The sequence below is a fragment of the Besnoitia besnoiti genome, chromosome II (assembly GCF_002563875.1).
Source record: "Besnoitia besnoiti strain Bb-Ger1 chromosome II, whole genome shotgun sequence".
In the NCBI taxonomy this organism is placed as follows: Eukaryota; Apicomplexa; class Conoidasida; order Eucoccidiorida; family Sarcocystidae; genus Besnoitia; species Besnoitia besnoiti.
In genome coordinates this window covers 4308096-4324704 of record NC_042357.1, presented here as the reverse complement: position 1 = coordinate 4324704, position 16609 = coordinate 4308096, and the positions used below count along the sequence as shown (strand labels likewise).

Here is a 16609-nt window from a genome sequence, read left to right as displayed (position 1 = left end):
GACCTTGTTAATAGGCAGGGAACGCGGGCCTTGTATACGTGGCTCCTGCCGCAAGAGTGTACATAGCAAAGCAGGTTTTTTCCCTTGTTTTTTTCGGGAGAGTCACTCTACCTTGTCTCCGCCCATGTATGTTTTGTGTGTCTTCCCCGCTCGTTCCTCTCATTGTTTCTCACGGGTTCATATAAATGCGTTTGCTTGCAGTGATGTCAGTGCATTTAAACCGGACTCGAAACTGCAGTGGCGCACACTTGCGGGATCAGGGTTTTTTTTGTCACTGCCTGACAAGCACAGCGCTTCGAGTACATGACGAGGTTGTACAGGTCGTTTCACTGCTTCAGGGAAGTATCCACTCGATCGCAGAAATAGGCAGGCTCGCCGTAAAGCCCTTGCAGCGCGCCCGCCGAGTTCGCTGAGCAGAGTTCGGCACGACACCCTTAGGGGAGTAGCAGTTTGTGTGGACGTTACCATTTGTTATCACGCCAGCGCGGGGCAATAGTTGAACGCCCGGTTGCAGCATTAAAAGCAGCGTGTTTGTCTGGATGGCTGCCGCAGCACTGTGGAACGACGCTTCCGCCGATGCCACTCGAGAAACCACGCCAGTCCGTTTCCTATGCACACCCCAGTCATTTTTGATGTAGAGTTCCCGTATAGAAGCAGAGACTCGAAAGAGCTTGTTTTGCGGGAAAGGGGCGTAGCACCATTCAACCGCGTTTCTGCGAGAAAGGCAGGGATATGGTCTTACAAAGCTGTCGCTGAGGATGATGATGCAGGACGCCGAATAAACAGCAAGAAGTACGGGTTCTTAAGACAGGAAGGTGGGCCTATTCGTTCCTTGAGCGCCACGCTTCTTGCACAGTCTTGTAGAAGGGAGGCCCCGGTGCAGATTCATCGTAGTAGTCAGTCCGGTGGTGACTCTCCACACCGAACCGCGACGTATCGCGCTCTAGCGTTTCCTGTTCAGCCGGCGCACTCAAGACGGATACTGACGGATTTTCTAGCCCGTGCAATGGTCCTACGAGACAGATGCACGCGATAATCGTTCGCGGCTGGCACCCGACCGTCGATCCGTGGCAATTACGTGCGACAGCTACGCCACTGGCAACTAAGGACTACCACTATTACCGCCTAGATGGAATACTCTCAGGGTCAGCGTACCGTGACGCTCTAGTCTGCAGTTGCCGTCGTCTGGTGACGAGTGCCAATGCGCTCGCCAAGATGTTCGCATAATCGGCTGGCTCAGCACTGCACGACGAGAAACAAGGGTCACGTCCTGTGCGACAGAGATGCCTCTGTTCTGCTAGTTGTGCCACCTGTCTGGGAGGAACAAACACTATCGACAGACAGTCTAAAAGGCCGTGGCGAAGACGCCACACCAGGCTTTTTCCACCATCGAAACTTCGGGCGAATCATAGCGTGGATGGACTAGTATCGCGACCACCCGCCAGCGCCGGACGAATATCGCGCCCGCCGCAAACGACTTTCACCGCAGTCTCCGCGCAGACGCAGCCGTACTAGAATAACCGCTGACTGCCACTATTATCCAAGACATAATTTTGGTGATATTGAGCATGACACACATATACGTGGCGCTCGACAGATGTCTCTAATCCGGTTCCCGCTCACAGCAGCAACCCTGCCAGCACGACTACGTTGCCGTCCGCTAGCTGACGCACCGGAGACGGCGATTTGACTCATTGCACGCTGTCACTCGTTTTGCATGTTCACATCTGCGACTTGGAATCGCTCTACTTCCGCAACGATCTTTCTATCCTGGAACAGAAAGAGTGTAGCGGGTCTGTAATAACACAAGCGACAGGACGGTTCTGCTTGCGGCTCGACATGAGGCACGCGGCGAACGAGTCAATTGACCGTATTCACCGCTTTTGTCGAGAGAACTCTCTCCCCGTTTTCGTCTAAATCTTCCGTTCGAACGACCTCCGGAGCTGTAGACGGCCTGGCCGGTTCCCACTCTGCATGTGCGTGCAGACTCCGTCCACGGAATGTCCACAATGCAGGGAAGGCTCCACACTTAAGCCTCCAACGTCTGCTGTCTCAGGCTCCGACTTCCGGCAAGTTCCTCCCTGGTAACCTCGCCACTCAAACTTTACTGTTCGTCCCTTAAGGCTGCTTGCCGCCGTTCTTTCTGAGGCGTGTGCCTCAGGCTTCAGCGTTGTAATACGGTGCATCGCATCTTCGTGCAGTAGAGCGACTGCGACTGGAATTCCTCAGCGTCGTGTTCGCCTAGCAAGCATGCTTTTGCATCTTCTCTTCAGCCACAGAGTAACGCCTTGAGCTCTGTTAGTATTCTCTTGTATGCGAGTCCAAGCCCCCTTTCGCTGTTGAGCCATTCTTTGCATCTCCTGATGTCTAGAATTTTCGCACGCCATGAAGGAGATCATCTGCTTACACGTCGGCCAGGCCGGCGTCCAAATGGGTGACGCGTGCTGGTGAGCAAGGCTAATCCGTCGTGCATTGGGAATAACGTGCTGTTTGCCAAGTCTTAAATCCATGCTTGAGTCCTCGATGCTGAGTGTCCGCCGTACAAAGCAGGCATTAAGGACATTCACGTCACAGCATTCACAGGTTGACGGCCTCCACAGCAGGTGCCCGCTGACCCATTAACGTTTTGCACCCCTCACCACGAGCTTTTCCGTGCGCATCCTCCTTGAAGTTACTTCCCGTCAGTCCCACATTTCGCATGTATTTTGACGGTTTTCGTGTGACGTCTGCGTGACGTGTTCGCGAAGCGGGCTTTTCAATTTTGTGCTCTGTTTCAGTCGCGCTGCTGTGTCTCTTTGTTGCCTTCACTGCGTAGGGAGCTCTTCTGCTTGGAGCATGGCATTCACCCGGATGGTGCACTGGACGAAGGATACCGGAACTCTGCAGATGAAGCATTTCAGACTTTCTTCACGGAATCGAGCGTCGGAAAATTTGTGAGACTCACACAAGCCACGTGCATAGAAGGAAGCACCGACAGCCGCAGCTGATTCAGAGCTTCCACGCGGCCGGCTGGAGCTCTTCAGGCTGCACCTGTCTCGTATAGGCAAGTTTGCAGGTTCCCTTAGGCTAGCACGAACAGTTCGTACAACACGTGGAGAGCTGCTGGTTTCTGAGCTGTGGATTTTTCTGCAGCAAGCCGTATCTCACTGATATCACGTGGCGTCCGGTTATTCTGTGCAGGTACCTCGAGCTATGTTCATCGACCTTGAACCAACCCCGATCGACGAGATTCGAACGGGAACGTACAGGTCGCTGTTCCACCCCGAACAAATGCTGAGTGGAAAAGAAGACGCGGCCAATAACTACGCTCGTGGATATTACACTGTGGGCTTGGAAATGCTTGGTCTGGCCCTCGATCGGACCAGAAGACTTGTGGAGCACTGCAGTGGCGTCCAGGGGTTTATCATGTTCGCCGCTGCAGGAGGCGGAACCGGAAGCGGTCTCGGCTCCGCTATCCTTGAGCGCCTCAACGACGAGTTTGGCAAAAAGACGAAAATGAATTTTTGCGCCTGGCCTTCTCCTCAGGTATGACCCGCGTGCTCATGAGCAGGTGCGCCTGACTCTCAGATCTGTGTAGTGCCTTGGTTCAGCCAGCACATTCCGATTGAAAGAGGCACTGCGACATGCAGGCAGATCCTTTGCCTCGAGCCAGCGGATACAGAAAACGAACTCCTTATTTTGCAGTAAACCACAACCGAACCGATCACCTTGGCAACAGATGGCAATGGCATCGCGCGACAGTGAACTTCGATGTTATAACCGATTGGGAGTCGTCCAGCACCCAGAGGGTGGTAACGGACACGCTTGTGTCTCACGCATCGCTCAGCTCCGGAGCCGCCTTTTTTTGAGCCGCCAGTTGCTGCGCACACGCTGGTTGCCGCCGCTGAAGATGGACGGTTGCTCGCTAGTTGCTTATTCCCAACATAACACATGATCAGGTACTGAGGTCTTCTTCAGGACTTTCCATGAAGAGGAGAGTGTAGTCTTGCGTGTGCTGCTTGCGTTTGGACTGGCAGATCTCCACTGCGGTGGTGGAACCTTACAACGCCGTCCACAACACTCACGCCTTACTCGAGAACACAGACGTAGCGGTGTTGTTCGACAACGAGGCGCTCTACGACATTTGCACACGATACTTGAATCTGCCGAAGACAAGCTATGTCAATCTCAACCGCATCATTGCTCAGGTGAGCAGGCCATCTCTGCAACGGCTTGCTTGCAATCGTCTCTGTTGTCTGCCGCAGCCGTCACAAACACCCCCTCCCTACGCTGTGATCCACATCCTCGCCTTGCCCCTTACACGTGATCGAATACGAGCGTGTTCTGTGTGGCAGGTTATCTCGTCCGTGACGTGCTCGTTACGGTTCGCGGGATCTCTCAACTTCGACCTCACAGAGTTCCAGACGAACTTAGTTCCTTATCCGCGAATCCATTTCATGCTCGCGTCTTACGCGCCTCTAGTTGGACCCGACAAGGCTTCGCACGACGCTTTGTCAGTCCCTGAGTTGACCAGCACGGCGTTCGCGCCGGCGAGCATGATGGCAAAGTGTGACCCTAGGCACGGCCAGTACATGGCTTGCTGCCTAATGTACAGGTGAGACACAAAGAAATTCCCACGTGGCAAGCCTCAAAGCCCACGCTTGAATGCTTGTTTTGCTCCACAAGGTAGCTCTGCATCGGCGGGGCGGCACCAAACCGATGCGTTGACGCTTGTGCCTTCGCACATGGATACAGAGAGAGCGTCAACTGTTTGCGTGCGCGCTTCACTGGTTGGCTTCGCGTGGCTCTTCTCTTGTCCGTTTCCAGAGGCGATGTAGGTCCGCAAGACGTTAACGCGGCGGTGGCGACGATGAAGACAAAACGATCCATTCAGTTCGTTGATTGGTGCCCTACCGGTTTCAAAGTCGGCATCAACTACCATCCGCCCGTATACGTCCCTGGCGGGGATCTAGCAAGAGTCATGCGCGCCGTCTGCATGCTCGCCAATTCAACGGCGATGGAGCAGGTCTTTTCCAGAATGAACCACAAGTTCGACCTAATGTATGCTAAGCGCGCGTTCGTCCACTGGTGAGCCACTACGCCATTCCAGAGAAACACCTTGTTCACCGCCAACCACTTTCAGAGTTGCGATGGAATGGTGCAGAGAAAGAGTGCTGTGGCGATTAGGCATCGCAGGCATTTCATAGAGACCAAGGGTTTATATTGGGCACGAACGCGCTGACGGCAGACGGTCTCGAAACGAGTTCTGGTGTTGCTGAGGCTTTTGCAGGTACGTGGGCGAAGGGATGGAGGAAGGCGAATTCAGCGAAGCTCGCGAAGATCTTGCTGCACTCGAGCAGGACTACATCGAGGTCGCTGGATCACCACTGCAGCGTCCAGCGAGTTTCGAGAACAGGCCCACAAGAAGGTAGAAGATGAGGGACGGGCAGACAGGAAGGGTAGCGAGTCTCTTTTCTTTGTAACACTGTGTACGTTTTTCTGCGTACGTGGGAAGCTCCGTCTGAGGACTTTCCTTCTTTTTTTCTCGCATGATGGCAACCCCAGCGTGGCCCCGAAGTGGCCATGCCGCGTCATGTGATTTGTTGTGTGGTTTTGTGCTACGCCAAAATCACGTGTAGTGGGGTAACGATACCGGTTTGTAGAGGTATCTGTGCATTTGTCGCAAGCCACGAGTTTCGTTTCGCGGTGCATGTGTATCACAAGAAAGAAACACAGCCAGATTTTCGCTGCCCCGGCAAGGCGCAGTGGAGTACAGTCTTCGCTCGGTAGTGGCGAGCTGAGCTGGGGTCTGCACTCCACATGTGGTGCCTACAGCATCATCTCATATGTGCAGCCTGCGGGGAAGTGACCGCTGCAGTCGGCACCTCCGAAATATCAACTTTTGAGCAAACCGCACACGCGATAGACACGCTGTCCGGCCGCCTGCGCATTTGCAGTGTCGCCTGCGCCGAAGCGTTTGGAACGATCCTGATGTCTGCAAAAAAAGGGCCGTGCCTTGGTAGCTCCTCCAGCGCCTCAAGAGTGCAATTTGCATGTCGAGCACGCGGCAGACGGCGTCTGACATGCCATCACTGGCGAGGGAATCGCTTCATTCCCTCCACCGTCAACCAAAACGTGTAGACAAGCTGGAAACAAGGAGGATTCTGTCACATCTTGCTAGACCCGCGAGAACGCCGACCCAGTCCGAGCCCCGAAAGCACAGCGTGACGCATGATCGCGGCCGCCTGCGAAGGCGTGTAGGAACGCAAACCAAGACGCAGCCGCGCCCTCGGGGGACGTCTCTTCGGCAGGGATGTTCTGATTCATCGGGCGATGAACGAGAGAGTTGGATGCGCTTCGCTGCACTGGCGTTGTTACTGTAGCGATCAACGCGCCACTGGGCAACTTGCGTGCTTCTACGAGAGGCGAGAGGCGCGAGCAGCCTTCAGCGCTTACACGCATACAGCGCTTACACGCATACCTTGGAAAACAGATTACCGCTTGCGGGAACAGACTGCGACATGTGTCGCCGGGCAACGCACACACAGGCCCACGCGTGCAGGCGTGTGTATGGAGTGCGTGCGCATGCGTGTCGCCTCGCTTCTCCGTCCGCGCGGCTAGCCGAACGTCGCGGGAGAGAGCAGATACATGCGCATGCGCTTCACAAGCAGGGCGTCGCTCTCTGAGTAGTCCGTCCAGTCCTCTTCATCCGCGGGTTCCACTGGCGGCGGCGGCGGCACGAGGTTCTTCGCAGGCTGATTCGTGACCTGCACGCACAAGGTGGAGAAAGAAGTTACCATATCGTCTGTTCAAAGCAGGCATTGAGACCATAAAGATCGTAGCAGCGCCACCTATCGTTAGTTCCACATTGAACGTAGGTAGTTATACTCTCCGCACAAATGATGCGCGATCCAGACAGACGCCAACAGCAGTGAGAAATGGCGTCCGTGGCCCAGACGTCGAACCACGGATATCCCCAGCTCACTCGAGCGCGACGCGCCGCAGCGATCTGAGCAAATTCCTCCACACCGAGGCGCGCCACGCCCCATTCTTAAAAAGCAACGCGGCTCGGCAGAGACCAGCCGGCGGGGAGACCTCTCGAAACGACGCGCCATCCTGATGAAAAGCACTGTGGATCGAAACCCAACTGACATACGTATACATCTAAAAAAGATATCTAGGGGAAATCGGGTATTTTTCATGGCATAACGTTGAATCCCACGACATGTACAAGAGTGAAGAATAGCGGTACACTGCCTACCGAGCCGAAAGTCGGTCTACTCCGCGAGCGCCTCAACGCCCACACTGCACACAGGGAGACTGAGCGAGACTTACGTGCTGGTAGTCGGTTAGCTGTTTATGCAGCGTCCACGAGAGAAACGGGTGCTGCGTCCCACAGGCAGCCAAGACGCGAAGCGAGCGGTACCACAGCGCGACCTCGGGGCGCTCAACGCGCGCCAGCAGCTCAGAGCGCCGCGGCGTCAAGATGATCCACTGCCGCACCAGCGCGCCCTGCGAGAAGCGCCACACACGCCATCCACGGTGCCGCGTCAGAGGCAGAGCCGACCTCGCGACACGCGAAAGGTGAGTTAGACACGCCTCCATGACGCGCGCGTTTGAGGCCACGCACAGTACGACGCGCGCCTCCCATCCCGACTGCAGAGCGCCGCCAGCTGTGAAGACCGCGGCATCCGCAAAGCAAAGTAAAAGAAAACCAAAAACCACACACTCCACATGCACAGATGCGCAGATGCATCTCCATCTTTGGCTGCAGCTTACCCAGACGTCGAGGATCTCGCGCGGCTCAAGGAGCTCGAGAAGCGCCTGCTGCGTACATCGCAGCCCGACTAGGGCGGCCGCTGTGCTCACAACTTCGCATCGCCAGAGGTAGAAGGTCTTCAGCGGAGCCTGTGCGTCACCGGGCCACTCCGCGAACGGCGCGAACTTGCTCTCGAGCTGCCGCGCGACCTGCTCAGGCACCGAGAGCATCAGCGCCGCCCGCATCGGAGGCCACCATTCCGCCACGAGGGCGGCCGAAGGAAACGGCGAGCCGCGCGACGATGAGGCCGCAGAGGCAGACTGAGCGGCGCAGGGGGGAGCTTGCTGAATCGCGCTAGCCTCCGGCGCGGCGGCGGCGGACGCTTGAGGCTCCGCGGGAGGCGGTCGGGGCGCGCAGACACCGAGGCAGAAGGTCGCGTACGACAGCATGCCTGTGAGGACAAACAGCGCGGGGTCGCCTGCGGACTTTCGAAGCCGCGGCTCCTTGCTGAGCGACAGCGTGTCGAACGCTTCAGGCTCGAGGCCCCCAGAAACGTTGAACGACCCACTCGGCGCATGCAGCTGATCCGGCGACAGGCCGTCCGCCGGCAACGAAATCTACGCAGAAAAAAACGTGAACGCAGAGAAAAGTGAACAGCAGGAAGACGAAAACAAGGATCGTGTGGAGAGAGGACGAAGACCGCGCCCACACGGCGCTCCTGTCCGCCACAAATCGCGCATGCCTGTCTCTCTCGCTAACCTCGCTGCCTGCTTCTATCTACTTATCTATCTCCCTATTTTCCTCCCTACCTATCGGTTTTTCTGTAGTCACTGATATATTCACTCATCTATTTATCCATCTGTGCACGAAAGTATGTCTCCATCTACCTATCTGGCAATCTCTCGAATCTGTATTCGCGGAGGCCTTCTTGCGTGGCTCCTTTCTCTCTCCTCGAGTGTGCTGTTCGAGTCTGTCTGCTCGCTGAGCGCCGCGTCTCGCGCTCCAGTGCGGTCTTTCCTCGGGCGGAGTCTCTGAACTCCCCAGCGAAATCCTTCCTGCCCCCAGCCGGGGGCAGGGGGGGGATCGTACCTGCGCCGCGAGGGCCGGTCGCAGCGAGGCGAGCCAGGCGGCGAGGGCTGCGGCGGTGTCTTCGTTGTCTTTGCGCCGCCCAAACGGCGAGACGAGGGGATCGAGCGCCGCCGAGGAGAGCAGCGAAGCGACCAACGTGTGGATTTCGAAGAACGCTAAAGCCGGGCGAACGCACAGGAAACACAGATTCCACCTACAATGCTCCGTCAACTGAGAAACCAAGCCGGTGCACACGGCGAAGGAAAAATGGAGCCCGCAACGCGCAGCCAGCAAGCAGACAACACGGCGCGCGGAGCGAGAGGATGTCGAGCGTCGCCGACGGCCGCGGCTGGAGAGCGCCACGAAGACCAGAGACGACAAGCAGCGAGACAACAACGACAGCACGGCGAGACGCACACCACGACGCGGCCCTGCAGAGGCGGACACGGATAAAGCCAGAAATCAAAGGGACGAGAAAGAGCTGAGACAAACGCAGGAGCAATCGCGAAGCGCTTGCAACGCCTGCGCGGCTACCAGGGGAAAGAAAGAATTACGGCTCATAACTACATCCGTGAAGCGCTTGTGATGGCCGTGCACGAAGCCCCATGCAGCTTGCTTGCCTGTTCGCTGATCAGGCCGCGGCGCGACTCCAGGGAACAGAAAAAGGCCGCCGAGTAGCTCGACAACACCCGTGGAGAGGGCCCAGTCTGAGCTGAAACGAGATCAACCACCACAGAAGAAAAAACGGAACTCTGACTCCAGAGAAAAAGGGACATCTAGCTTGCTGAAGTGTTCAGCTCGCAAGACGGCAGCCTGGACACGGGTTAAGGCGCTTCAGCAGACGCCGCTCTCGCAGGTCTGAAGTCCGCAGCACTTGCGAGACTGCAGTGGTAAAAGACACACGGATGCTCTGCCAGGCACCAACAGAGACAACAAGTTCCTGCCTCGCGAAATGAAACGGCGAAACCACGCGTCCGCGAAAAAACGTAGTTCCAAACGATCCTTCCCCGCGTTCAGTGAAGAGTGAATGTGACGTCGAATTTGACGCTGCGAAGTTGTTTGTCTGCCGCACGTCCTCAGCTCGAATTCGCATCGCGGCTTGAGCTGACCTGTTGAAGGAAAGAAGCGCGGGCAGCAGCGGCGCCGCAAGGGCAGGCGGCAGGTGGCGGCAGAAGACTGGGAGAGAGCGGACAAACTGCAAAACAGAAAACAGCACAGTTTTTCATGTCTCTAATCTGCGTTCGGAAGCCGCATATGTTGGACGTCGAGGCCCAAAGTTGCTGGCTGACCTCATTCCAAACCACGAGTCGCTCAGCGGCCATGCATGCGTGCGTGCACTGTTGGACCGAACACGCCTAGTACCGATTTACATGTATATATATACACATATTTATACGCATGCACATGAATACATACATATACACATATGCATATATATTCATATGTGTAAATATATTTTAAAAAATGCCCATGTATTTATATATGTCTCTGGCGTATGCGCAAGCTTGTAGAGCAGGCTGTGTCTCAGCGAGTCACTGAGAAACTCCTCACGAGCGCGAAAGGTGAATTTCACGACATCAGGGTCGCTCCGCATCAGAGCTGTTCGCGACCGCGGTGACGCAGCATGCGCATACCAGCCGCAAAACAAATGGATGTTTAACGACTTACTGAGTCCCCGTATTTGCTCGGCTCGCCTGCCAGCCACGCGCCGCAGAGCCGCGCGGCGGCGGCTAGCTCCGCCTGCATGCGCGACCTGAAAACAGAGAAAGCCCGAGACACACGCGCGTCTGCATCGCTGAATGTGGCTAGCGACTGCATCGTCGGGTGTATTCGCGTGGCTCAGGTTTAACGCGACCTGCGCAAAAGACGGAGGACGCCCCTCAGAGTGAGAACGACCGCGACGAACTGGGTGTCAAGAGAGACTCACGCAAGCTCCGGGCGCCTCTGCAGCTCCTCCACAAAGTCGAAGATCGCCTCCATGGCCACGTGGATCGACTCCACGAGACCGTGCTGAAGATCAAAATAAAAACAGGCGACACGACCGCATAAGACGCGCCTCCACGCAGGTAGCAAATATAGCAAACCGACAGAAGGCGAAAACAGGAACAGTCAACGGGGGGGAGAGGCCTATACGTGCGCATGCAGCTGCGACGTTGCTCGGCGTCGCCACTGTGTCGGAGTTGCTTCCAAGGCTTCAGACGAGCCGCCACTCCGATGAGCATCCAGGCGCGCGCCACAAGCCATGAGGCATGCATGCAGAAGGGGCGGAGATTCTGGCGCTGGACAACCTGCACTCAAGGGAAGCTCACGCCTCTGGAGCACATACGCGTAGACCTATACACACATACACACCGTATAGGTTCCTCTGGTAGAATCAAAAAAAGATTAAAAAAGTGCATATATATACATCCTCATACACAAAACCATATACATATATATATGAGCATGTGGGATGGAACACTCCATGTACTGCGGAGAATCCGCGGCGTCAGGTCTGCGGCGTGCCTTGGCCGCTCGCGTCGCCGTGTTCCACGCACCACGTCTGCAGCCATGTGCTTCTCAAGGAAGTCGATTTCCTGCGAGAAGACTTTGAAGGCCGCACTCATGAACGCACACGACGCCGTGATAAGGTGGGCGCGGTCGCCGCGCGCCTCCTGACTCAGAAACCACGGCAAAGACGGCGCAGGAGGCGCCGATGCCGCGACAGCAGAAGACGAGGCGGAAGAAGCAGACGGCGCGTTCGACGAGGAGGATGAAGATGAGAGGCCGTCGCTGTCGAGAGGTTTCCGCTCGTCGGTGAGCGCGTTGAGGACGTCGTCGAAGTAGAGCCGAATCTCAACGGCGCTCAGGCGCGTAGCCAGCTTGAGCAGAACGCGACTCTCTGCACATACACCGCAGACACACCGGAAGAAAACGTGGCACTCGACGCGCCGGAAGTGGCGTCTGGCGCTCGCCTTTTCACGTGCGTGGTTGCTCGTCTTCGCGAGCCAAGACGCGAAAAGCTCTACGATGACTAAAACGCTGATTCGGGTAGTCGCATTCAGCGCGTCAATGTGTGCGCCGCCACGCCCTGCCTGAAGCTGCGTGCGTTCAATCGCCGAGCTCCTCATGCGCAGCACGGAGACCGGACGTGTTCAGGGGAGGCAGCTCGTGAAAGGCTTATATCCGGCGCCTTCTCTTGCGCAGAGAGCGGAAGCAGGAAAGCACCCGTGTGCAGTTTTTCCCCGTCGTCTCAGCGGCGCAGAGGAGAAAGGATATGAGGCTAACCCTGAACACTCGTTGAGGCCGTGGCGAGTTGCTTTTTCTCGAGAGACGTTCAAGCGTTCCAGAACCGACTTACTCTCAGGAACCGCCCAGGAGAGACCGAACAGCTGAAGCAGACTCCGCGCGACATCAAAGGCGCCTGCCCGCGCTTTCCAAGGGAGCTTCCCAGACAGAATCTCTGCGACCTTCTCCGCGACCAGCTGAAGACAAACAGGAAGAAAACGAATCACAAGGGGCGAGTTGAGGAAGATTCAGTCCAGCCGATGCTCTGCTTTCTCTCAGCTGCACGAAGGACGCGAACGCGGGGTAACCCAGAGTCAGGGTTGCGACAGCGAGAAAGGGTGAACCAGAAAGGCACACCGAGCGAGCAGAGAGGCGGAATAGAAGCAACCGGCGAGGCGCAAAAAACGCGACGCAAACGAACGCCAGCTGAGAGTCATCGGCAGCGTCCCGCTCCATTCGGGTTTATCAGGACTGTGGTAAGCGACTGATTCCTTTGAGGCGAGGCGCTCCCGCTTAGAGTGAAGACGAAAGGACTCTGAGCGACATCCACATGCACGCTTCTGGGCGTAGAACAGACGCGAGACCTGTCTTACCTCCATCTTCTCCTTTTGGAATTCTTTCAAGCACGCCTCGGCGCCGCGGCGCCGTCGCCTTGTGCTTTCTAAGTCGCTGCCTCGTTCTCTCTTGTCTGCCGTCGCAGACCACAACGGCGACCGCGCGCCCTCCTCGCCGTCCTCCGCAAGCAGCGCCGTCGCGTCCAGCCACCTGCTCAGGTGCTCCTGCGCGAGCAGCGTGAGGGCGTTTCGCTGCGTGGAGACGAGCTTGAACAGGAGCGCGAGATACGCTGTCCGCGGTGCCTGAGACAGAGGGCACAACACACGTCCGCATGCGCGTCCCTCGTCATCCGGAAGAATCCTTTCCGAGAGCCTTGCGAGGCCCGTTTGAGTTCCTTTTGAGTCCATTCTGATTTCCGCTTGAGTCCTCTCTGCTTCGGCAGACTCAGGCAGATGCCTAAGTCTGCCGCGGGTCTGAAAGGCTCGCTCGGCCGCCTGACGCAGGGCTCTTCAGAGACACGACAAGACGACTCGAGACACACCCCGCTGCAACGACCAGCCGCGGAGACAGTCCCTCTCGGATCGCGCGGCCGGCGACAGTGAGGTCTGTGCCTTGCAGCGCACGGGCGAGGACGAGCAGACTCACGGAGGAAGCAGAGACGCCAAAAACAAAAGGCAACAAGCACACAGAGACGCGACCCGAGTACCCGCGAACAAGCACCTCACCGAACGTTACTAGAACACAACGCATAAACGCAGAGGAAAAATGGAGAACAACTGAGGTGCGAGTGCTCCCCCGTCCCACCCATCTGCTGACGGCGCTCCAGTCAGCGTACGAGGTGCGCTTCAGACCCCTCTCTGGCGTGTGTTTGCTTTATCCGCTCCGCTTCTTCCCAAGAACGAGCGAGAGGATCTCACAAAAACTCGGCTTCTCCGAAGACGGACTCACTCGCTCGAGGCAGGGAAGCAAGACGTCGCCCAAGCTGAAGGCGGCCTCGCTGACGAGCACAACGTCTGTGCCATCGCTTTTCTCCTCTGGGTTGCTCACTCGAGACGCCGCGTTTTTAGACGCTTCACTCTGCCTTCCGCCTTCTCCCCCGGCAATTTTTTGCGGCAGCTGTGCGGTGAGGTTCCTAGCCGCAAGCGCGCCTTCGTCGGCTTCTACAGCCTTCAGAACGGCGGCAAAGAACAGGCCCTGCACCGCGGCTTCCTCATCTGCTCCCCTCTCGTCTTCCTCATCGTCACCATCTTCATCGTCGCTTGCGTAAGGTGAGACGACGTCGCCGAATTCCTTTTCCTCCCAAACGCGATTCAGCTGCAATCCCGCCTCGTCGAGCTCCTGTTCGTCCTCTTCATCGTCTCGAGCTTCGGCCTCTGGACGTCCCGCCGGCGCCGCCACAGAAGCTGCGGGTGCGTCGCTGAGCGCCGGCTGCGCGTGCTTACTCTTGAGTCGGTCGAGCTCTTTGTCCATCTCGTCCAAGGCAGCCTCGAACTGCCTGTGGAAGCGCGCTTCTTCCTCGCCGTCATCGTCGCCGCTGTACAGCTTCTCGGCCGCTTCACTCAGTGCGCGCAGAAGCGTCCTTCTCCCGAGGATTAAAGCGAAGCGGCGCGTGACCGTGAAAACATCTGAAAGCAACGGAACGTCTTCATCGTCATCACGCGCTTGGCTTTGTCGCCATGATCTGGGATCACAGGCGTCCCCCTGTCCCCCAGGGTTGCCTCCGTCGCCGCTTTCACGCGTTTTCGTCTCGCATTTGTCTGCGTTCGCTGAGGCTTGCGCTGTGCTCTGAGGTGTCTGTGCAGCCTGGGCCTCGCTTTCGTGCGTCAGCTGGCCTTCTCGGAGAAGGAGGAAGCAGAGCGTGGAGAAGCAGGGACGCAGAAGGCGAGCAGTCAGCCGGGCGTCGACGTGCGTGAAGGCATGCAGAAGCTGAAGAGCGTAGCTGCAGAAGACAGGGGACGACAGAAGAACCTGACGAAGAAACGAAGGCCGAACCGCGAGAATCACCGCGGCAATCGCTTCAGATGTCAGGGGGCATTCTGCCGTAGCATTTACATCTTTTCCAGGCAGGGATGATGAGGAAGACGACGCGGAGCCTGAGGAAGGCGACGAGGCAGGGGCGAAGAGCACAGAGCAGCGAAGGAGTCCGTGGAATTTTTCGCGGGATGACGCGCTCCGCAGCAGAGGAAGCAGAGAGCGCAGAGCGGAGGGAAGGGAAGAGGAGGACGCGAGGGAGCGCCGCGGTGCCTCCGCTTCCATTGTGGATACAATAGAGCCGCGAAAAACTGAATTACGAAGGAGTACGGCACGAGGCGTAGGAACCCACACGCCGTCTCTGCGGCAGCGCCCCGGAACGCTCACCAGAAAGGCTCGCGCACAACCATCTAGAATTTCCCTTTCTACCCCTACAGGCGCATTCACTAGAAAATTTACAACAGATGGGCTGCAACGGCTGGAAGACGAGCGGCAAGTTTCCCCCGAAACCAGTCACTTAGATTCAGCTCTGTCGCCCCTTGCGCATGTAAGCATGGAAGGGAGTTCGCGAGTGACACACAGATCAGGCGGTGGTGACCTCAAGCTGTACACGAAGAGGGAGAACAAAAACTACCGGAAAAGGAAGACTAGGCCAACGGATCCGAGAATGAAGCCTGCCGCAACAAGCGAGATGCTGTATCGGCATGCGCAAAATCGAATGTCGATTGCCTGCTCTCAGGCGGAGACGCGCACACCAGCGCAGCGGAGACAGAACTCGCCCCAGAAGCGGCGTTTTTCTATATGCCTGCGGCAACCAGAAATCTTTTATCATCTCAGAGCGGAGACATGACTAGCCTTCAACTCCAGGAACGCTGTCTGCAGTTTCACAGCACTCCGGCATGCACGCGCCGCAGACCAGGCGCGGTTTGAGGGAGCGACGGCAACGGGAAAACGGGACTGTACTATTTGGCAGCCAAGCGGAACGTGTGCGTGCGTGTGTTTCCGTCGTCTCGGCTGGCAACGGTCACGCTAGCTGGCGTATCTGCATTGGATGACTTCGGAAAACAAGACTCGACGCCAGGGCGTGTGAATGCATGCGACAGACCGGACTGCCCGGCGTTGACCGCCCGATGTGTGAGCCAGATCGCAGCTGGGACGGAAGCAGTGCGTCTGAAGACAAGACGTTCTCCCGCCCTAGCTACAACGCATCAGAGCAAACCGTCATTTCTCGAGTGTCGCCGCGGCGGCGGTCGCCCCTACGAAACTGCCTGTCTAGCCCCCGTGTCTAGCGGGCCTGCGAATCTGATGGAATGGAATCTTCGCGTCGGTGGTCTGCGGCGGCGCGTCGGCAATGACAGCAACGCCGTTGAGCGACGCGCCGCCGTTATGGAGGGTAGACTCCCCTTCGAGGCTCGTTATCAGGAGAAGTGCCGACTAGCTGTCATAATGTGGGCAGGCTACGTGAGTTGCGCGAATCTACCATGCCAAACCATACGAATTTGGCCCCATGACCCGCTCTTCCCCTTCAGATTCCGCGTCCGGATGACCGCCGAAAAATCGGGTTGCCACGCGGCGGCGCGGGTCAGGGGAGCCTGGGCGCAGGACTGTGCGGAAAACGTCGTCGCGCTGCGGTGGCGGCGACAGAAAAGCCGAAAAGAAGCCGGTGTGACGAGTCTCTGCGTACAGACATGTAACTAATTGCGTGGAGACCCTTCACCCGTTGGTGTACACGTGTCGGCTTGTCTAGCGTGGGCGCGAGTTTTGCACGCGGAATCCTGGGCAACTCAACAGACAGAGTTCCGCAGCGCCGCCTATTTGGAGCGGATTGCCGCATGCAGGGGGCGGTGCAAGGCTGCCGTTGTGCGGCGCAAGACGACGGTGGGGTTTGCCGTTTGGTGGATGAGCAACCGGAGCGATGTGCGCTTTTTGACGGAAACTCTGGTGACATTGCGGTGTGAGCGCGTGTGGGTACTGGCTCTGTATCTGTTTACGGAGATATCTGCCGACGTC

The 16609-nt window shown here is 57.3% G+C and overlaps 2 protein-coding genes across 2 annotated transcripts; one reads left to right on the top strand and one right to left on the bottom strand.

The window, feature by feature from the left end:
- Positions 1–2385: 2385 nt before the first annotated feature.
- BESB_039600 (alpha tubulin TUBA1) lies at positions 2386–5411 on the top strand (the record flags this gene model as incomplete). Its single annotated transcript, XM_029362546.1, has 7 exons — positions 2386–2447; positions 2816–2933; positions 3181–3525; positions 4017–4187; positions 4335–4594; positions 4807–5067; positions 5270–5411. 7 exons carry the CDS (start codon positions 2386–2388, stop codon positions 5409–5411), a joined length of 1359 nt encoding a protein of 452 aa, XP_029221511.1.
- A 1185-nt stretch (positions 5412–6596) lies between these two features.
- On the bottom strand, positions 6597–14884 carry BESB_039590 (uncharacterized protein; the record flags this gene model as incomplete). Its single annotated transcript, XM_029362545.1, has 12 exons — positions 6597–6746; positions 7315–7491; positions 7759–8355; positions 8828–8982; positions 9427–9518; positions 9916–10001; positions 10475–10559; positions 10734–10816; positions 11344–11687; positions 12147–12270; positions 12667–12930; positions 13577–14884. The coding sequence occupies 12 exons, from the start codon at positions 14882–14884 to the stop codon at positions 6597–6599; spliced, it is 3465 nt and encodes a 1154-aa protein (XP_029221510.1).
- Between the last annotated feature and the right edge of the window lie 1725 nt (positions 14885–16609).